Source organism: Mobula birostris, chromosome 1, assembly GCF_030028105.1.
Source record: "Mobula birostris isolate sMobBir1 chromosome 1, sMobBir1.hap1, whole genome shotgun sequence".
In the NCBI taxonomy this organism is placed as follows: Eukaryota; Metazoa; Chordata; class Chondrichthyes; order Myliobatiformes; family Myliobatidae; genus Mobula; species Mobula birostris.
The window spans coordinates 37703467-37727061 of NC_092370.1; the positions used below are offsets into that span (position 1 = coordinate 37703467).

At 40.8% G+C, this 23595-nt stretch overlaps 1 protein-coding gene across 4 annotated transcripts in view; it reads right to left on the reverse strand.

Moving 5' to 3' along the window:
* Positions 1-23595, reverse strand: part of prex2 (phosphatidylinositol-3,4,5-trisphosphate-dependent Rac exchange factor 2) — a 407250-nt gene that overhangs the window by 166540 nt on the left and 217115 nt on the right. For all 4 annotated transcript variants that reach the window (XM_072254160.1, XM_072254142.1, XM_072254151.1 and 1 more), the window contains 6 exons: positions 22598-22759; positions 21735-21957; positions 19287-19494; positions 8994-9173; positions 4970-5064; positions 2160-2242 (listed from right to left, as the gene is read on the reverse strand). In XM_072254160.1, the coding sequence (XP_072110261.1) occupies positions 2160-2242; positions 4970-5064; positions 8994-9173; positions 19287-19494; positions 21735-21957; positions 22598-22759 (951 nt within the window). The remainder of the gene's footprint in view (positions 1-2159; positions 2243-4969; positions 5065-8993; positions 9174-19286; positions 19495-21734; positions 21958-22597; positions 22760-23595) is intronic.

Sequence of the window (23595 nt, forward strand, 5' to 3'; positions counted from 1 at the left end):
ATCAGGAAATAGCAGCTGGAATTTTTAAGACATATACTGAGGAAAAAGAAGCTTGAACATCTTGCAGCGATGGGAAAAATTGATGGAAGAAAAAGTTGTGTTCGACAGCACATGACATTCATGAGCTACATCAAGGGATGGACGGGTAAAAGTTTCTGAAGAGCTTATTAGAACTTCACAGATTGAAGACAGATGGAAGACATGATCATCCATATCATACAACATGGCACATAATGATGATGATGAATGTCACACGTATCAAAGTACAATGAAGAACTTGTTTTGCATGCTATCCATACATTTGCTGTTTGTGATGAAATGACATGCTATTCATGTTGTTTCATCACATCATATAGCACTGAGGTAGTCCAAGGGAAAACAGTAACAGAAATGCAGAATAGGATGTTATAGAGAGAGTGCAGTGGAGGTAGACAATAAAATACAAAGTCTCTTGTACCTTATTGTCTTACTTCCACTGTGAGGCCAGTTATCCATTTTTGGAACTGGGGGACCGTTCAATAATCTTATAACAGTGGGATAGAAGCTGTCTTTGAATCTTGTGTATGTGCTTTCAGGTCTTTTTACCTTCTACCCAATGAGGATGTTGAGAAAAGAGATTGTCTAGATGGGGGGGGGGGGGGAGGGAGGTCTTTGATAATGTTTGCTGCTTTACCGAGGCAGAGAAAAGTGTAAATGTATATATTCATCGTGGGGAGGCTGTTTTCTATGATGTGTTGAGCTGTGTTTACAACACTCCAAAGCGTCTTGCAGTCTCATGCAGAGTATTTGCCATACCAATCCCTGATACATCAAAATAGGATGCTTTCTATGGTGCATCAATAACAATTGGTGAGGACAACTGTTCAGTACCCAGGATGATAGCAGGGAACCTTCTGTGACCAGTTAGGTGATATCTTTTCTTAAGTAGGGGCATTCAGAAATGTTCACATTATTCTAGGTCCAATCTCTCTCATGCCTTGTACATTTGCAATAAGATTTACCACGTATTATACTCAAACCCATTGAAATGAGGACCTACGTTCTTTAGCTTTTGCTATTAATTGTTGTATTTGTGTCCTAGTTTCTCCTACACAAAAGCCCCCAAATTAGGTTGTGCAGAAAATTTCTGTAATTCAGCATTCCCCAGTGAGAGGGACCTTAATATCAGCATAAAATAGTCTGATATTCTACAACACGTCAACTTTAGGAAAGAAAATGTGCTAGAATTTTTGAAAAACATTAGGAGACAGTCTCTGGGACTAGACGGGATATACCTTAGGTTACTATGAGAAGCAAGGGAAGACATTGCTGCACCTTTGGCAATGATCTTTGTGCTCTCACTGGCCATAGGAGTAGTATCAGATGAATAGAGGGTGCCAACTGTTATTCCTTTGTTTAAAAAAATAAAGTAGGGATAACTTTGGGAATTATAGACCAGAGAGTCTTACTTCAAGTGGTGGCAAGTTATTGGAGAACATTCTTAGAGAGAAGATTGAGAGAAGCATAGTCCAATTAAAGATAGTCAGGCAACACACATCAAAGTTGCTGGTGGGAGATGGAAGCATGATCTCCCATTGTCAGCATGGCCTTGTGAGGGGAAGGTCATGTCTCATGAGTCTGATTGAATTCTTCAAGTATGTGACAAAGCACATTGATGAGGTAATGCAGTGGATATGTAGTATATGGCATTTAATAAGGCGGTTGATAAGGTCCCCAAGGTAGGCTCATTCAGAAAGTCGGTAGGCATGTGATCCAGGGGAACTTGGCTGTGTGATTTCGGAAAGGTCTTGCCCATAGAAGCCAGATGTTGGTTGTAGAGGGAGTGTTCTCTGCCTAGAGGGTGGTGACTAGTGGTGTTCTAACCCCCTTCACTCACCTGAATAAAAACATCAACATCACTAGCATATCTAGAACTGAGCATGGTCAATCACTAGTAGCTCTAGAAAGTACAATTGTAACTCCACTGTTTATGAATGGCAGAGAGAACACTGGGAACTACTGGCCTGTTAGGTTGACATTAGTGGTTAGGGAAATACCACAACCAAGTGAGCACCTATGATACCCCATTGATAGGAACCAGGCAGAGTCAACATCGATTTACGAAAGAGATTTTTTTAAAAGCTGTAACTAGCAAGTAGCTTGTATTGGTTGTGACTCACCTGACTAAAGAGATGTTCTAAGCAGCCGTGCAACTTATCCTGCTTATCATGGGAAATGCGCACGCTGCAAGGTAGCTCATCTCCTGTCAGATACAAGGAAAAATCAAACACATTAATCCAACACTGTACATGGCTTATTGGCTTTTATGACCTGTATTATATTTTATTAACCTATTGGAACTACAGTCAGCATATATCTTGTCTACATAATGGAGTACAATATACAATGTGCTGTTTCAGTAATCACCAAATGCCTTTCCCTCCTAATTAATAAGTATGTTGAGGTCAAATCTATAGTGATGGGGAGAGGAGGATTGTGGAAGCTTAAAATTAAAGGTAATAGTAAATTTGTCACCAACATGCCCACTTCCAATTTTACTAAGAGATTAGCTGGGACACAATCCTCCAATCTGATCTTGGGAAGCCGATGTGTTGAGATGTGCAGGAATTCTCTGAAATGCGTTATCCACGCTGATTTTCTCAAGTCATTTTGTCCACATGATCTCCTTTCTTAATATCCTTTTAAAGATCTGCATCGGGTTTGATCTTAAACTTTTCTTTCTAAAACTTCAGTCACTTTGTCTTTCCCTATGATTTACTTTATAACCATATTAATTAATTTTGTCAAAATGCTTTCCAAGCTGTGGACCTGGCTAAGTTCTGGATTTACCGTATAAAATAGAAGGTAATTTTCCTGCTTTTATGGAGTGTTCAAGTGCAAAAATGGATGGATGTGTATCTCAGTCTGCCACATCAATAGCATGGGAAAGGGCACATTGCTACAGAATATCTAGGCTCATATTAATGCTTTTAACAATCTGTATTAAGCCAAGTATAATAAATGTAATTTTATTCAAACATACATCTTTTTCAGAATTTTCATTTTTACATTGATTTTGTATGTTGCCTTTGAATCAATATTACAGTATACACAGGTATTACAAGTATCTACTTCTGGACACCCATATACGAATGAGCTCCTATAAATGTTACTAAATTCAAACAAGTCTTGGGAAATAAAACTGCTTACATGTAATCTCCCCACAGTAATCAGGCTTCACTATCACTTAATCAGAGAGTGGTTGGTGTGTGGAATACACTGCCTGAGTCAGTGGTGGAGGCAGATACACTAGTGAAATTTAAGAGACTACTAGACAGGTATATGGAGGAATTTAGGTTGGGGAGTTATATGGGAGGCAGGGTTTGAGGGTCGGCACAATAATGTGGGCCGAAGGGCCTGTACTGTGCTGTACTGTTCTATGTTCTATGTTCTTAAGAACTTGAGCTGCAAGTTTCATTACAGGGGGTCTCCTCAGAAAGTTGCTTTGGAAATTGGCAAACAATCACTTTTATTGTTACTTTTGCAACAGTATTCGGTTAAACAATGATGTAATATTCACTGATGCTCCAAGTGCATGGAAATCAGCCACTGAGAGTGGGAAATCCTGGTTCTGTACCATTGTAATCAGGCAGGGGAAGACATTTTTTTAAAAACCTTCATGTTAATTTGTCCTCATCAGCATCATTCAATACAATGCTCTTTACATATGTTTACCATACCAAGGGATTTTGTGTTTATCCCCCACTTATGACCAAAGTCAACTTTTGGGCATTGTGTTAAAACCGAACCGATTGGTAACGTAGCAACAGCTCTATTTCCAAATCAAAATTCTCCAAAGATTGTCCACAACTCAACATGATTAAAGACATTCTAAAGATAAAACTACAAAACATAGAAACATAGAAAACCTACAGCACAATACAGGCTCTTCAACTTACAATGCTGTTCCAAACACGTACTTACTTTAGAAATGACCTAGGGTTACCCAGAGATCTCTGTTGTTCTAAGCTGCATGTACCTATCCAGGAGTCTCTTAAAACACCCTATCGTATCCGCCTCCACCACTGTCACCGGCAGCCCATTCCACGCACTCACCACTCTGCATAAAAAAACTTACCCCTGACATCTCCTCTGTACCTACTTCCAAGAAGTTTAAAACTGTTCCCTCTCATGTTAGCCACTTCAGCCCTGGGAACAAGCCTCTGACTATCCACACAATCAATGCCTCTCATCAGTTTATACACCTCTGTCAGGTCATCCTCCACCACTCCAAGGAGAAAAGGCCAAGTTCACTCAACCTATTCTCATAAGGCATTCTCCCCAATCTAGGCAATATCCTTGTAAATCTCCTCTGCACCCTTTCTATAGTTTCCACATCCTTCCTGTAGTGAGGTGACCAGAACTGAGCACAATACTCCAAGTGGGGTCTGACCAGGGTCCTATAAAGCTGTAACATTACCTCTCAGCTCCTAAACTCAATCCCACAGTTGATGAAGGCCAATGCACTGTATGCTTTCTTAACCACAGAGGCAACCTGCGCAGCAGCTTTGAGTGTCCTGTGGACTCGGACCCCAAGATCCCTTTGATCCTCCACACTGCCAAGAGTCTTACTATTAATACTATATTCTGCCATCATATTTGACCTACCAAAATGAACCACCTCACATTTACTTGGATTGAACTCCATCTGCCACTTCTGTAACCTCTGACAGCCCTCCACGCTATCCACAACACCCCCTTTCTGGGTTGGGTTAAAGCCAGGTTAAAATGAAAAGCAAACAAAAAAAAACAAATGGAAAAAAATGACAAGAAGGTATGCAAAACACGAATGGGCAGCACAGAAAATGTTTGAATGAGACAACATTTTTGTGCACAACTTTCTTGTGTAACCCTGTTGTGGTATAGCTCTCTTTTTCCTACCTAGCAGCAATGATTTTGCAATGAATGCATCTTACCAGATGCAGCTTACCTGAATCCATGTCATCACTGTGTACGTAAGAATCACAATGGCTGCTGCAGATACTTGTAAAGGAAGCAATGGAATTCCTATTGCTGTTGCAGTCACTAGGGAAGGAAGAAAACTCATTAAAATTCATTTCTTACAAAATAAATGTATTTGATATTGAATATTGTTTTACTATGCAGTGCACCTTTACTAAATGCAGATAGATGGAGCTACAGTGTACTATGCAATATTGATAAATTATGCAGGCATCATAACATAACGTAATTCATCTTCCTCAGCATTTTCACAGATTTTAAGAACATACCTAAGGGCATGATAATTCCTCAATCCAGATTATTAAAAGTGGTTATTAATCTTCCATCTTCAACAAGTTTGACCACCAAACATATCTTCACTTCCCCTTTTATGAATTGTTGGCTCCATCAACCTTTGCCCTTCTCATGGCACTTTCCCATGCAACTGCATGAGACTGTCATCCATCCAGACGATTCTTTCAGATGAAGTTGCAATTCATTTGTATTACAAACACAAGAAAACCTGCAGATGCTGGAAATCCAAACAACACACACAAAATGCTGGAGGAACTCAGCAGGCCAGTCAGCATCGGTGGAGAAGAGTAAACAGTCCCCAACCCTCCCTGTCCTAATAAAGGTTTCAGCCCAAAATATCAACTGTTTACTCTTTTCCATAGATGCTGCCTGGCCTGCTGAGTTTCTCCAGCATTGCAATTCATTTGTATTTCTTGTTTAGATGACCTTCAGCCTGTTACTTTAATTTACCATTTTGCTCTCACTGATTTATCTGTCTGTGACATTCCGCAAGGTTCCAAGATGAACCTAAAGGGCAATGTCTCATCTTTAGTCTGGGCAGAATGCAGCCTGCAGAAATTAATATAACTTGTCAGATAACTCGCTTTCACTACTTTTACTAAATCCATGATCATCCCACCTCATCCTTCAATCTCTCCCTCTCTCCTCCACCTTTCCCTGCAACATAAAACTAACTTGGATATGAAGGAATCTTTTGGAACTTTCTTTTGTAGTTAGTTTGATCACACACAATGCTAAGGCTAACAATAATGTTTGAAGAGACTGAAGTCTGCTCGGGTCAAAAATTAAAACCCACACCAACCATAGTGAATTGAGGACACAATACTTTTGATACAATACTTCTGAACCTAACACATATGCCTTTGGGACAGGCAAGGGAGTCAGCTTCTGCACCTATACATTGAGAAGAATGATCTGCACAGTGTGACTCATTCTCTTTTTTTCTCTCTCTCCTATAGTACCGAGTTTTAGCGCAGTTGTTAACAAAGACTTAGACTGGCTCAATCTGATCCAAGCTAGTGAACTTCTAATTTTAATTTTACCTGAACTTGATCAGAACTTGACACATAGTCGCACCTCGAAAGACTCAACGGAAGTAGCCAAGCTCTAGATAGAGATTTCACTATTGGGTACTCTTTATAAACAGATTCTCCATGTGCAAACTTATTTTAAGTGCAACTAATAGCCTCAAGAAGACTAGTTTGGAGCTAATACAAAGGCAATGTAAACTAAGTCAATTGGTGTATTAGCTGCAGTGCCCCAGGCTACATTTTAAATATTGCTGATAATTCAGTACATTGATCTGACGTAGATAAATGATTCTATGTTTCTACTCTAACCCAGTTTTCCAATGACAACATTAATACCCAGATTTCAAACACCAATGTGTCAGTGACATTCAGACGTAAATAGTTAGTAGAACTGAATTAAATTTCCTGTGGGCTTCCTTCATCAGGAATTAAACTATTTAATATATTAAATATTCTCTATTACAATGGTAGCCTAGCAGTTGGCGATGGCTTTACAGCACCAGTGACCAAGGTTCAGTTCCAGCGGCTGTCTATAAGGAGTTTGTATGTTCTCCCCATGGCCACATGATTTCCTCCCACATTCCAAAGATGTATGGATTAGTAGGTTTATTGGTCATGTGGGTGTAATTAGGCCGTGCGGGCTTGTTGAGGCAGAGGGGCCTTTTACTGAGTTATATGTCTGAATAAAATAAATAAAACTGCTGCCTGTCTAAACTTAGAAAGTAGATTGAGTAAGAGTACAAGAAACAATTATATGCAGCTAAAGAAGTACTAAAATATATGGTCTAAAACTGCACTATGCTTTGTTGGAGGATTGATAATTGGCTATCAAATCCAATTACAATTTGTTTTTGGATATTTTATAGAGTTTTGGGTACTAATGGGATCAAGGGATCTGGGATCCACAGGGAAGCTGTGAAGTGGTAAATGATCAGCCATAGTTTTAATGTATGGCGTAGTTAAAGCAGAATTGGAGAGTTTCAGTGGCAGGACAACAGGAAGAACCATCAGATTTCATGATTAGGGTAACTCAGAAGTATTCTTCTATTTTAGAACAAAGGGGATGGGAATGGATAGGTACAAAGGAGTCCCAAAGTTATTGGACTGCTGTGTAAGAGCGATTATTTTAATTACTGGACACAGGTACTGAGCTATTTTCAAATGATTAAACTGACAGAGCTGGTATCAATATGTTACCGCCACCCCACTAGGAATAGGGTTCCTCTTGTCCTCACTTACCACCCCACCAGCCTCCGGGTCCAATATATAATTCTCCGTAACTTCTGCCATCTCCAATGGGATCCCACCACCAAGCACATCTTTCCCTCCCCCTACTTTCTGCTTTCCGCAGGGATCTCTCCCTACCCGACTCCCTTGTCCATTTGTTCCCCCCATTCCTTCCCACCAATCTCCCTCCTGGCACTTATCCTTGTAAGCGGAACAAGTGCTACACATGCCCTTACACTTCCTCCCTCACCACCATTCAGGGTCCCAGACAGTCCTTACAGGTGAGGCGACACTTCACCTGTGAGTCTGCTGGTGTGATATACTGCGTCCGGTGCTCCCGGTGTGGCCTTCTATATATTGGTGAGACCTGATGCAGACTGGGAGACCGCTTCACTGAACACCTATACTCTGTCCGCCAGAGGAAGCAGGATCTCCCAGTGGCCACACATTTTAATTCCACATCCCATTCCCATTCTGATATTTCTATCCACGACCTCCTCTACTGTCGCGATGAAGCCACACTCAGGTTGGATGAATAACACCTTATGTTCCGTCTGGGTAGCTTCCAACCTGATGGCATGAACATCGATTTCTCTAACTTCTGTGAATGCCCCTCCTCCCCTTCTTACCCCATCCCTAATTCATTACTTATTTGTTTGTTTTCTCTCTCTCTCTTTCCCTCTCACAAATACTCCTTGCCTGTTCTCCATCTTCCTCTGGTGCTCCCCTCCCCCTTTCTTTCTTCTTAGGCCTTCCGTCCCATGATCCTCCCTCTTCTCCAGCCTTGCATCCCTGTCCAGCTCTTGGCTCCATCCCTCCCCCTCCTGTCTTCTCCTATCATTTTGGGTCTCCCCCTCCCCCCTCCCACTTTCAAATCTCTTACTATCTCTTCTTTCAGTTAGTCCTGAAGAAGGGTCTCAACCCAAAACGTCGACTGTACTTCTTCCAATAGATGCTGCCTGGCCTGTTGCGTTCCACCAGCATTTTGTGTGTGTTGCTTGAATTTCCAGCATCTGTAGATTTTCTCATGTTTGCATCAATATGTTATGTTGGTTTAAACGAACTACTGCCATGCCACACACTCAAATCTCATTATGGCCATAATGGGGCACATTGCTTCATGCAAATCATGTCAGTGATATATATCATCAATTTAACAGTGATATTTTTCTCTATTTTCTTAAAATGAAGGTGTAGGCTACTGGTAATTCTGGTGCGCTGGATCCTTTTGTAAATTAGATCACTATCACAATCCTATCAAGACAGCTACACATAGGCTCAAGATGGAGGAAACAACACAATTTACAATTCCTGCTTCATTCACTCACAAACAAATATTTAGCCCTTCTCCATTGTAGGATAATCTAAAGCACATTTTACATAGAAACACAGAAATCTACAGCACATTACAGGCCCTTCAGCCCATAATGCTGTGTTTACCTGTAGGAATCCCTGTTGCTTATTGTATCATGACCTGAATCTTCCTGATCATCTCCAGTTACCACAAAGCAGACCTTTTTGCTGTTCCGTTCTACCTTGTCAGTGTCATTCTCTCCTGTTATTAGTGATTCTGCCGACTTCATCTCTGGTGTAGTTGGATGGGTTATTGATGAAAGCAGGCTATAAAATGGGAGAAAATAAATAATTTCAGACAGTAAGAAATATAAATGCAGCAAATTTTCACTGTAGGAAACTGACAAAGACATGGGCTAAGTGTTAATCTGCAGGAGAATGTGGATTTGGGAGCCAATGAAGGGCCAATGCGGGCAAAACTGAAAGCATGCCACAGACTTTTGCAGTTTATTTCTGCACAAACATAACCTCAGGAGAGAGGTGAGATATCAATTACTCAGAGTCATTTTCACATTTTCACAGAAACAGGCTGCTTGGCATCAAACTCCACCATCCCACAATTCCAAGATTATAACAAGTCAATGTTATGAAACTATTTGGGGCCAAATGTTCTTCGAAAACTCCTTTGCTTCACGTTGGTGCCAATCATCAGCAATCATCAAATGCCTGTTACATTGATGGCATTTGGGCCAGCAATGAAGGTCCCCCATCTCTGTCGGTTCTTAGCCATCTTCTCTATTGTGCCCCAGGTGTGATTTGGGGTGCCCATTTCTGCCTCTATGGCACGGCGCCAAGTTGTCTTTGGTTTCCTCTGTTTCCTTCGCTCTTTAGGGGTCCAATGAAGTGCTGTCTTGATGATGGAGTTGGCCTCTCTTCTCATCACAGAGAAACACAGAAAACATAGAAAATCTACAGCACAATACAGGCCCTTCAGCCCATGATGCTGTGCCGAACACATACCTATTTTAGAAATTATAGGGTTACCCATAGCCCTCTATTTTCCTAAGCTCCATGTACCTTTCCAGCAGTCTCTTAAAAGACCCTTTTGTATCCGCCTCCACCACCGTCACCAGCAGCCCATTCCACACCCTCACCAACCTCTGCATAAAAAACTTGTCCCTGACATCTCCTCTGTGCCTACTTCTAAGCACCATTTCAGCCCTGGGAAAAAGCCTCTGATTATCCACACAATCAATGCCTCTCATCATCTTATACAACTCTATCAGGTCACCTCTCATCTTCTGTCGCTCCAAGGAGAAAAGGCCTAGTTCACTCAACCTGTTTTCATAAGGCATGCTCCCCAATCTAGGCAACATCCTTGTAAATCTCCTCTGCACCCGTTCTATAGTTTCCACATCCTTCCTGTAGTGAGCTGACCAGAACTGAGCACAGTACTCCAAGTGGGGTCTGACCAGGGTCCTATAAAGCTGTAACATTACCTCTTGGCTCTTAAACTCAATTCCACGGTTGCTGAAGGCCAATGAACCATATACCTTCTTAACCACATAGTCAATCTGCGCAGCAACTTCAAGTGTCCTATGGACTCGGACCCAAGATCCCTCTGATCCTCCACACTGCCCAGAGTCTTACCATTAATACTATATTCTGCCATCATATTTGACCTACCAAAATGAAACACCTCACACTTATCTGGGTTGAACTCTATCTGTCACTTCTCAGCCCAGTTTTGCATCCTATCAATGCCCCGCTGTAACCTCTGATAGCCCTCCACACTATCCACAACACCCCCAACCTTCGTGTCATCAGCAAATTTACTAACCCATTCCTTCTCTTCCTCATCCAGGTCATTTATAAAAATCACAAAGAGAAGGGGTCCCAGAACAGATCTCTGAGGCACATCTCTGGTCACTGACCTCCATGCAGAATATGACCCATCTACATCCACTCTTTGCCTTCTGTGGGCAAGCCAGTTCTGGATCCACAAAACAATGTCCCCTTGGATCCCTTACTTTCTCAATAAGCCTTGCATGGGGTACCTTATCAAACGCCTAATCACATGTCCAATCCATCTCCAACATTTCCCTCATGATGATTGTGGTCATGTCCTCTTGGTAACACTGAACGAGTAGGGCATGTTTGGAGATCTTCCTTGGCCAGAAAATATGGAGGACCTTCCAGAGGCTCATTGTGTGAAATGACGACAATTTGGCAAGTTCGTTCTCTATCAAGTACCAGAGTTGACACCCAATTTTCCTTTAATTGACATCAGATTGAATGTCCCATTTCATTTTCCAGTCTTAGCCAAACAATGTAACAAGAACTAACTCAGATCTATCCACTGCTGTTGCCTTCAGTTTACATCAGTCAGGGGCGTCTACCAAGAATGAGGAGTTGGGGTTTAAAATTTCCTGAACCACACTATCCAAGACCAATGGCTTGCCATCAACACCTAGATACCTAATCACTGCCTTGAGTAAAGTTATTGGCTAATTCTATTTTTCTTTGTGACTAATTACAAAGCAACAGGACAACCTGGTGGAGGAACTCAGTGAGCTGAGCAGCATCAAACGAAGAACGGAACTGTCAACGTTATGCTCCCAGGAGAGCAGCTCAGGTTGTTCATTCTCTTACTTTAAAAACTTTTCCTCCAAATCTTTCAATCAATTTTTTAGAATGTCACTGATCCAAATGTGCTGAGGAGAATGATCCATTTATAGATGTATTAATATGTAAACTGCTCATATAATATTCATACAGGTATTTGAACTCATCATGCATTAAATTTCATTTATAAATCCAGCTCTACAAAATAGGTATTTTTTTCTGCCTAACTTGCAACCAGAGCCAGACCCCAGACTTTTCAACCCAATACTGGACTTTTCCATTTTGCTAAATATATTGATTAAAGCGATGGTACATCTGCTCATGTCAGCTTAAGCTTCCCATGGATATTGCAACTTATCTCGATTTTTATATGTTTTTTTCTGTGCATCAGTATATAGGAGCAATGAAATTGCCATAGTATTCTGTTATATAATAGGAAATAAATGCAGGCCGGCAACCTCGATTAAATAATGCATGCTAATTTCAAAAGTACAATAAATTTGACCAGATTGGTCAGGCTATCAACATTCATGAGGAAGATGATATTTCCTCTCTATTCTGCTTCATCCATATTGTACATCCCTGTTTCAAACACCAAAGACAGAGCTTCTTGTTCCCAAAAGCGAGCCAATCACATTCATCACTAATCCATGTGGGAGGTTGGAACTTGTCTCTTTTGGATCCACTTTGATTGTTATCCAAGCCTTTCTGATCCAAATTGGTAAAGCCGTGAACAATTACAGGGCATTGCCAATTAACTCCCATCACGTAGGCGGACAAGAATGCACAACAAGAAATAGTGGATGCATTAGTGATAATTTTTCAAAACTCGTTAGATTCTGGACTAGTTCCTGAGGATTGAAGGGTGGCTAATGTAACTCCACTTTTTAAAAAAGGAGGGAGAGAGAAACCGGGGAATTATAGACCGGTTAGCCTAACGTCGGTGGTGGGGAAACTGCTGGAGTCAGTTATCAAGGATGTGATAACAGCACATTTGGAAAGCGGTGAAATGATCGGACAAATTCAGCATGGATTTGTGAAAGGAAAATCATGTCTGACGAATCTCATAGAATTTTTTGAGGATGTAACTAGCAGAGTGGATAGGGGAGAACCAGTGGATGTGGTATATTTGGATTTTCAGAAGGGTTTTGACAAGGTCCCACACAGGAGATTAGTGTGCAAACTTAAAGCACATGGTATTGGGGGTAAGGTATTGGTGTGGGTGGAGAGTTGGTTAGCAGACAGGAAGCAAAGAGTGGGAATAAACGGGACCTTTTCAGAATGGCAGGCGGTGACTAGTGGGGTACCGCAAGGCTCAGTGCTGGGACCCCAGTTGTTTACAATATATATTAATGACTTGGATGAGGGAATTAAATACAGCATCTCCAAGTTTGCGGATGACACGAAGCTGGGTGGCAGTGTTAGCTGTGAGGAGGATGCTAAGAGGATGCAGGGTGACTTGGATAGGTTGGGTGAGTGGGCAAATCCATGGCAGATGCAATTTAATGTGGATAAATGTGAAGTTATCCACTTTGGTGGCAAAAATAGGAAAACAGATTATTATCTGAATGGTGGCGGATTAGGAAAAGGGGAGGTGCAACGAGACCTGGGTGTCATTATACACCAGTCATTGAAAGTGGGCATGCAGGTACAGCAGGCGGTGAAAAAGGTGAATGGTATGCTGGCATTTATAGCGAGAGGATTCGAGTACAGGAGCAGGGAGGTACTACTGCAGTTGTACAAGGCCTTGGTGAGACCACACCTGGAGTATTGTGTGCAGTTTTGGTCCCCTAATCTGAGGAAAGACATCCTTGCCATAGAGGGAGTACAAAGAAGGTTCACCAGATTGATTCCTGGGATGGCAGGACTTTCATATGAAGAAAGACTGGATGAACTGGGCTTGTACTCGTTGGAATTTAGAAGATTGAGGGGGGATCTGATTGAAACATATAAGATCCTAAAGGGATTGGACAGGCTAGATGCAGGAAGATTGTTCCCGATGTTGGGAAAGTCCAGAACGAGGGGTCACAGTTTGAGGATAGAGGGGAAGCCTTTTAGGACCGAGATTAGGAAAAACTTCTTCACACAGAGAGTGGTGAATCTGTGGAATTCTCTGCCACAGGAAACAGTTGAGGCCAGTTCATTGGCTATATTTAAGAGGGAGTTAGATATGGCCCTTGTGGCTACGGGGGTCAGGGGGTATGGAGGGAAGGCTGGGGCGGGGTTCTGAGTTGGATGATCAGCCATGATCATAATAAATGGCGGTGCAGGCTCGAAGGGCCGAATGGCCTACTCCTGCACCTATTTTCTATGTTTCTAACATTTCCCCTGCTCCAGCCATCCAATCAATGACTGAAAAGAACTGCTGGCTGGCTAAGCCACAACCTCGCATTGGCCATCTGTCAAAGCTGCCCAAAATCCAGAATGTCTATGAATGTCCCTGGCATTCAGAAACTTTCAAATAACTATTAAAATCACTGCAATAATTAAAACAGTTCATAATTAATAAATCATAATTTAAAAGTGAATTTTAAATTATTAAGCAAGCACAATTAAATAAACAAAATATAAATCTACTGGGCTGACTTAGATTGGAGGTACCAGAAACATGGGCAGCGCTTCATTAGTAGATGTGCTACAGCAGGTTTGAATTGGGAAATGTTTTACAAGTAATAATAGGCAGGGACGTAAACTGAACTCCAGTTTAAATAAGATACCAAGTTGCAAACTACCTGCTTCAGTTGCTGAAGAAAGGGATGGATTAATGGCTGGTGAATAAAGCTTTTGACTGGGACCATTGAAATCTTTAAATTTCCTTTACAGAACTACTTTGGTATGCACTTTAATTACTTTGATTTGCATATAATAAAGATATGTAACACTTAAAGTCAACACCTCTTCCTTCTCCCTCAGTTACATTAGTATGCAACTCAAAATTATAATTTCTTTTTCAATATTATGAAAGTCATTAATTGGCTGCAACTGTACAAATACTTGTAATTTGTTTGGCCTTTAAACAAATTGTTCTAGTTTACAAATATGGATTGATTTAAATGTCTTGAGCTTGAGAGCTGGGTACTGTTGTGTGTGGGGAGTCAAGGGGGTGGATGATTCTCAGCAGCTGCTACTGCATTCAATTCTAAATCATGCTTGGGAGGCGGTCTTGAATAATGGCCTCAGTGACGTGTTAATCTTTGGACAACCAATTAAGCACAAAAATAGAAAAGTTCTTCTGACTTTGTATGTGTAACAAATGTCTAACTAGATAAGAACACCCTTCTGGAATAACTTACTGTTAAGTGAATGACTTTGTAGACTGGAACAATTACTTCAAAGTCATTCACATAACATTGAATTATTCAAGATGGGCGTTTTCAGAACTTTCCTATTTTTGTGCTTTATTGGTTGTCCAAAGATTAGCACATCACTAAGGCCTTTATTCGTCCGTCTCCCAAGTATTATTAAGAATTGAATGCAGTAGCAGCTGCTGAGAATCCTTGCCTCTCCACTCACATCAGTTCTCCCAGCTCTCAAACTCAAGAGCACCATAAGACATTTAAATCAATCTATAATATCTCACATGGTAACCAGTGTTGGGTGTACAATGTTGAGAATCCTTCATCAAGCACTAAAGGCTGAAGAACACAAACGAACAACTTCAAATATCACCAAAAACTTGAAATGTAGAAACTGATTTTGGAACAAACATTTAGGCACAAGCAAATTGAAATAGGTATGTTAATTGGCTATTTAAACCATAAGACATAGGAGCAGAATTAGGCCATTTGGCCCATTCAGTCTGTTCCGCCATTTAATCATGGCTGATCCTTTTTTTCTCCTCCTCAACCCCGTTTCCTGGCCTTCTCCCCATAACCTTTGATGCCATATTCAATCAAGAATACATCAATCTCTGCCTTAAATACACCCAATGACTTGGCCTCCACAGCTGCACGTGGAAACAAATTCCACAAATTCACCACCATTTGGCTAAAGAAATTTCTCGGCATCTCTGTTTTGAATGGACGCCCCTCTATCCTGAGGCTGTGCCCTCTTGTCCTAGACTCTCCCACCATGGGAAACATCCTTACCACATCTACTCTGTCTAGGCCTTTCAACATTCGAAAGGTTTCGATGAGATCCCCCCCCCCATCCTTCTAAATTCCACCGAGTACAGACCCAGAGCCATCAAACGTTCCTCGTATGATAACCCTTTCATTCCTGGAATCATCCTTGTGAACCTCCTCTGGACCGTCTCTACTACCAGCACATCTCTTCTAAGATGAGTAGGGTTGCCACCTGTTCCGTATTAGCCGGGACATCTCATATATTGGGCTAAACTGGTTTGTCCCATACGGGATCGCCCTTGTCCCGTATTTGACTGCTACTACTCTGTAATCACCAGAGGGCACGTTTACAGACAGATCCTACATCTGATACAACAGCGTGTGTGCGTGCTGCATGTGCTGTTGACGCCACGCACGAGTGAAGTGATTCACCTGTCATCCAATCACAGGCCACCTTATGCGCATCAGTTGTGTGCTATATATAAAGTATAAAGTATATTTTGCCAATTCCTGCCAAAACAAAAAGTTTCAGTAACGTCTGTTCGGACTGTTTGGCATGTGCCAATACGGATAAACCTCCAAGAAAGGAAAAGACAGTGCGGCTATAACAAGCAATGAGAAGCAAAAAAGACGTGGGTTGAGCCCGTCAGCGGTGACTCGACGTCGACGAAGGCCTTCTGTACTTTATGCCGTCGGGAATTCTCAATTGGCCATGGAGATGAGAATGACCTAACTCAGCATGCTTCCACAGAAGTGCACAAGAAGGCCACACTAGCTAAAGGTGCAAGCAATATTGGTGCATTCTTCCTGAAATCTACCACGGAAAATGACAAAATCGCAGCAAGTGAAGCCTCGTATGTGTACCATACGGTTAAACATGGACTCAGCTACAACAGCATCGACTGTCTTTCTAGGCTCAACGGTGCTTTATTTAATGGGAAGAACGAAAGCTGAGATGATTACTATGAATGCTTTAGGACGAAAGACTGTGCAGGATATTATGGGTGATCTGTCCCCGACCAAAGAAGGTGAACCCACGGGGCCCGCGTATTTCTCAGTTGCCGCCGATGCCTCAAACAAGAGAAACAGAAAAATGTTTCCAGTGTGCGTGAGATATTTCTCGGTGTCTGATGGAGTGCAGTGTAAGTTACTTGATTTTTATGAAGACAGTGATGAAACTGCAAATGGCATACATCAAGCTCTGATGAGCTGTCCGGAAAAGTATGAACTGAATATTAGTCACGTTACAGCCTATGCAGCAGATAATGCCAATGTAAACTTTGGAAAACATCACTCAGTTTACCAGTTATAGAGCAGTGCCAACAATCGCATTCTGAAAGCTAACCTGTGATCAGCTGTCAGTCGATATTGAGACAATTGTTCTAAAGGTCTACAACCACTTCTCAATATCTGCTTCCCGAAGACAGGAACTGCATTCATTTTTCGCCTTTGTTGACATTGAGTGGCGTGAAATTCTGCATCATGTTTGCACACGATGGCTCTCTCTTCATCCAGCTGTCGAAAGTCTCCTACAAAACTGGTCAGCTCTTCCGTCATACTTCAGGTCCCTTGAGACCTGTCCCGTGGCACTGAAGAGGATTTTTGTGGATCAAGAAAAAACTGGAGCTACTGAAATTTATCTATGCTTTTTCCACAACGTGGGGTGTGTTTTTGACCAACTCGTAAAAAAACTGGAGGAAACAAAACTCTGCATCACAGATGTTTACAAAGAAGTCTGAAGGTTCAAACTGAAGATGCTTCAGCCGAAACAGGACAGCTTTTTTGGATACCAGACCAAGCAGCTGATGGACAAACAAGTGCCAGCACAAAGGTCCAAGCGGCAACAGGACTTTGTGAAGTTCTATGACTCTGTCATTACATACATTGACAAGTGGTTTGATTTCTCACCAGAAAATGTAATGATGAAACTGAAACCAATTGGCCTCTATGAGGAGCTCTCCTTCACTGACCTGGAGCAGGTGGTGGCTGCCCTCAAAATGACAGAGACAGTCAATATGGACCAACTCTATGAAAAGTTTTGTGCTAGCTGGGAGAAAATACAGAAAGCCAGACAGGATACCACAAAATCCACCAGTGAGGAGTGGGTGGCAGTTTTCCAAAACATAGGGAAAGTCAACTTGATCCACATGTTCAGGATTGTCTCATTTGTCCTCAGTGTGCCAGGCTCAAATGTCTTTGTAGAGAGGATCTTCTCTCTGATGACCATTAGATGGTCAGGGTCAAGAAACAGATGCAGCACAGAGCTGATCAAAAATGAACTTCAAATATCTGTGAGCTGTGACTTGTCATGTAAGGACTTCTCTCTGGCTGTGCAAAAGGACAAAGGACTGTTGAATCAGTCAAGACCAGCAAGAAATATCCATGGAAAAATTAGACTTGGTGAGTCCCCCCTTCTTTTCCTCTTTTGCAGTAATTATACGTCTACTCTATAGGCACATACAGTTAGGGTTATTTGGTGTTATTTCATGTCTGACTGGTAGTCAGATTATGCTCTGTATTATGCTTTGTTATAATTTGGTGTTACATTTCATATATAACACTGAAGATATGTATACACGGTTCATATATTGGATTTGTTTACCTATTCAGGTTATTGTTTTTTTTTTCTCTCTCTCTTTTGAAAAAGGTCCCTGTTACCTTCTGCCAGCTGCCAGCCCCCTCAGTCACTTCATCCCAGGCCTGCACCATACCCACACCACCTTTTGTCCCCTATTTGGGAGTGAGAAAGTTGGCAACCCTAAAGATGAGGAGCTCAAAACTGTACACAATACTCAAGGTGAGGCCTCAGCAGTGCCTTATAAAGCCTCAGCATCATACCCCTACTCTTGTATTCTAGACCTCTTGAAATGAATGCTAACATTGTATTTGCCTTCCTCACCACCGACTCGACCTGCAAGTTAACCTTTAGGGTGCTCTGCACAAGGACTGCCAAGTCTATTTATGTTAGCATGGCATTAAGGATATAGAACCATCGGTCTTCTTGCTCCTGATGCATTATCATTGTCTTTATTGCCATTGGGATTTCCAATTCCCAATTTTACAAGGAGAGAATTAAACTTTCTCAGCAGAGTACATTGGATTGTCAGGTAAGTAATGCTTAAAACAAGCTACCTTTGGCCTTGTGAATTGAGGTACAATGTCGGAATATTTGGTGACACTTATACTTTCCACACCCGCATTCATAACTTTCAAAGAGATTCAGCATGTGGATTTTAAATTAATTCAACCCGTGAAATAGAGTTACAGTGAAATGAATTCCAAATGAGACATCTTGATACTTCAGATTCTGATTACAATTTGGCTTTCATCCCTGGATATTATGCATTTAACAACACGAGTGTATTGGAAAGCAGTTGTTTTTTTTATATACTGACAGTGTGAAATATGAGGTTTACCACTAGAATGTTTTAAAATATACTTGCAAACACATTGGTGACAAAGATGCTGACATTTCTAATGGGTTTATGGATTGTAATCAGGCCCTGCATCCCAATGGTGCTATGGTAGAAAATTTTAGCAAAGACAGTAAGGTATTCATTGGGAATCTTCAATGAAATATGAGACAATACTGTTTACAGGATTCAAAATATCATTAAGTAAGCACATTGTAGGCAGGATTGAATATGATGCAATTCCATAATAACCAGAGGAAGTTCTTTGAACCACATCTGTAAATTCTACATCAATATTTATTCTACATTCAGTGTTTACAAATTGCTGAGAAACTCACTCATCTATCTGACCAATATACGATTCCAGTTCCTTCACAACTGTCTGCAACTTATTCAGAAGCTTCTGGTATGCATCTTGAGTTTCAATATCCTTTTCCTTCAGGGTGAAGTACAGGCCAGGCCCGTTTTGTTGACCCAAGCTGTGTCCGGAGGGAGCTGCCATGGTGGCGACGCAGTGATGAACATATTCCACTGGATCCAGTTTATCTATAAATTAACGGGAAAGTGAAAGACTGAGTTGTAAATGTTGATGGCACCAATAATAATTTCTGATTGTTGTGCCACCTTTGATACAGTACAAGAACATGATTCCCACATGTAAAACTTTAGGTTTTATTGGCCTGACAAAATAAGCACATGACTATTGCAAGCGAGTTTCATTACCAATAAGTGCTTGCAACCTTTAAATCTACCTATCTTCGTGTAATACTCATTCAAACAAATTGTAATCCCCCTCATCTGATTATATTTAGTTTCTCATATGGTTTTTACTTACGCACTCGAAGCATTAGAGAAATATTAACAATATGTATAGGCCAGACTCTGCCAAGTTTTTCACTAGGTCAGTAAATGTAAGTCTTCTGGCACATAAAAGAGGCAATTGCGCCATCTGATATATCCAGAGAGGAGTAGAGCTTATTAAGAATCTTCAAACACTATAAGCAAGTGGTGCATGATTTCTTCTGGTTTCTACCAAACACAGGAGTATAAAATTGGCTCCTGTGTAAACCACTGCAAATTGGCCTTTAAACATACTCTCAGACTTAAAAATTTAAACCAGAAATATGCAGAACATTAGACTTCATGTAGCAAAGAATTTTCACTGTGAAGTTGTAGGCCTTCACAAAAGGGTATGCATTTTACAAAAAAAAAGCTCCATTTTAAGTAATGCTTAGTCTGGTTCTCCTTGTTCTGTAATCAGACTATCATTGTGCTGCACCAGGTTGCCACTTGAGACTATGACATCAATGTCAATGCTGTCATATCATGGGCTTTCAGGAGCTGAAATGACCCTCAACTCAAGACTTGTTCTGGAAGAAGCATGCAGCAAGCTGGGCTGCCACTCTAATTAGGTGGGAAGGGACTGCTCCTAAATCAATATAGCCATGTGATCAGCCATCTGCTGGGAAATCAGGAAAATTCGATCCATGTTAAGCTGTTAGACACATATGCTGTTTTATGGATTTCATTATCCTCTGATCACCAGAAGTGAAGATGTTACCAACTAGAGATGATGTCCCAAGGTTCACAACCACAGCTTCCCACCAATTTCTCCACAAACTTCTCTCTGTAAAGAATCAGCACTTTGAGAACTTTGAATGTCAGTGAAAGGAGTGGAGGCAACTCCCTCATATGATGCACTATCTATCCTCCACAGGTAGTGCATCATTTTGTCATTTTTTACATTTTGGCAATGAGGATGATGATTTCTGGAGATGTCCGCAATCTATCCTGAATGCCTCAAAAGAATCTTCAGTACATCTGCACGAAAGTAATGTTGAGTCTTATTGTTATGCAGGGTTGATCACATAGGCTCAAAAACCAGCAGATGACAGATGAGATCTGTTCACCTCTCACTCATTTGCCTTCATGCATTCAATGATTAAGAGCTGCTGCTCATATAGAGCAACCTCAAAGAAATGTTAGGGAAAGCTGGTAGTTTATTTTGACTGTCCTGCTGTTCAAGTGATCTTCAAGGTCAAGCCAGTGACTTTCATTGTTGCAGTCTTCATTTGGTTTTTCCATTGTTTTGCTGGGTAACACAATTCTTCTGCTCTCAGAAACTTCTTGTTTAATCCATTGATATGGTTATAAATTTATTCCTTTTTTTATGATGCTCTTGCTTGTTTTGAGCATCAGACGTTAGGTTTTGTAGTTGTTATATATTCCATCACCCATTTTCACAATCCATCACCTATTTTCCAGTCCTCAGCCAATATGCTTTCAAAGTACATACTCCAAATTACCTCTTTTGTACTATGCTCCCACACTCATGTCGTCAGCAAGAAATTAGCCCAATTAAAGATTAGCTGTCCATGAAGCAAAAGTGTCTAGCAGATCAAAGACCTTTTATAACTTAGATCAGGTTGTGAAAAGTGGATTATACTTTGGGGCACCACAGCAGTGTAGCGGCTAGCACCACACTATTACAGCTTGGGATATCGGAGTCTGGAGTTCAGTTCCGGCATCCTGAAAGTCTGTATGTTCTTCTCATGTGTGCATGGGTTTCCTCCGGGTGCTCCAGTTTCCTTCCACAGTCCATGGGTGCACCATTTCACAGGTTAATTGCTCATTGTAAATTGTCCTGTGATTAGGCTCGAGTTAAATAGGTAGGTTGCTGGGTGGCACAGCTCGGTAGGCCTGAAGGGCCTGTTCCATGCTGCATTTCTAAATAAAATCAAACATAAAATAACTGTCAAACTGAGACATAAAGCCTGGGTTCCTACCTTGATCGAAGCTTTTTTGGTCAATATCACTGCAGGACTGCTTCCGACTGTCCAGCTGAACACCAAAGGCGCTTCCCAGTGATGCAACATTTTTGGGATAGGATACTTCCATGACATTTATATGGCAATTGGTGGGACAGAAATCACTGCTGTGCAGTGGCGATATCTTGGACTTGGCTTGCTTAAAAGTTGGCCAGGCTCGGTTTTTCAAAACTCGTGAAAACTGGACAGATCAAAGTCGTTGAGACACAAATTACTGATGTAACAGTTATGTAGTTATCAATCATCAAACTAACAATAAGTATTGAAAAGAATTCTTTCAGTGGCTAATTACGCCCTCTTGCTTGACAATGAAGCATGCGGGTATGTAATGTGAAGGAAGTCAGCATCCTAGAGAAGGGGAAGAGAGGGAGGGAAGAGAAAATACTTTGCCAATCCTCTTGTTGATAATGAACACATATAAATGTCAGATTATTCAAATGATTTTTTAAACCAAATTTTAGACAAACTTTGAAATTTTTTAATGAGTCATCTGATTAGGTACAACATCCCATAGTCAATACACCATTAAACTGAAAGTTCTCATTTGTGGCTCCAGTTAGTCATTTGAATTCTGAGAAACTGCTAGATACATATTTCATACAAATCCCTGTCATGATATCATTCAGGATTAGAAAGGGATGATCACTTTCACACAGAAATTACTCATATTTACTTCCTTCAATCTGTCACAAATACATGGAATATTGAAGACTTCATTAGTGGAATAGTCACCATTGAACCATATTTTGATTAACCCCTGTAAATGAACACTACAGCTATGAAGATGAAATATGGTTCAGCTTTTCAAATGCCAGACTTACCTTCTTGTAGGTCATAATCCTTCGGTTAATATGTTCAAGCTTCTCACTGCGCTTGACGCTGAACCTTGAATGGAGTTCAGGAGGGATTGCTTCACTTAAGCAGGTTAGCCTGCCACAACTTTCTACAAATTGTTCATCATTCTTAGCAAAACACTCAAGGACCTGGTAAAGAAGTGCCATTTAATAAGTTGTCATTTACAGTCCACTCCAATGTGATGCCGTCATGCAAAATGAAAATACATCAAACGTACATGGAATTGTTCCAATGACCTGAGGGGGCGAGGTGCCACATATTTGTTATGCCACAATATATTGCTATACAATCTATCATTTTGAATTCTGCATTCTTAAAATCATGCACATTTATTATTTCATGTCCAGAAAATTGTGAGATATCGAAAGGTTTATGTTAGAAATTTCTAGAATATTATTTGCCATGTTTTTCTCTCACTTAATATTTGCATAGTATCACTACATCTTCTCCCAAAAGTATTAATTTTAGTTGTAGTTTACGCAGTGATTTAATATTTCTGCAATTTTATCCTCAATGCTTTTTCAACTACTTGTGGTGGTAACACCTTTTGTGGTTCTATTTATTAACATTTAAAAGATACAAATAAATATAATGTCACAAAGATCAATTGCCATAATAATTATGGAATGACAGAGTTTCTTTGAGTCAGCAGTGTTTGGCTGAATCGTGTTGGTGCTTGTGCTTTGTATGTAGCTGGAATATGTTATGGCTCCAGATGAGGAAGAAGAGGGTGAACTGCTTTAGATAGATAGATAGATAGATAGATAGATATACATACTTTATTGATCCCGAGGGAAATTGGGTTTCGTTACAGTTGCACCAACCAAGAATAGAGTATAAATATAGCAATATAAAACCATAAATAATTAAATAATAATATGTAAATTATGCCAGATGGAAATAAGTCCAGGACCAGCCTATTGGCTCAGAGTGTCTGACCCTCCAAGGGAGGAGTTGTAAAGTT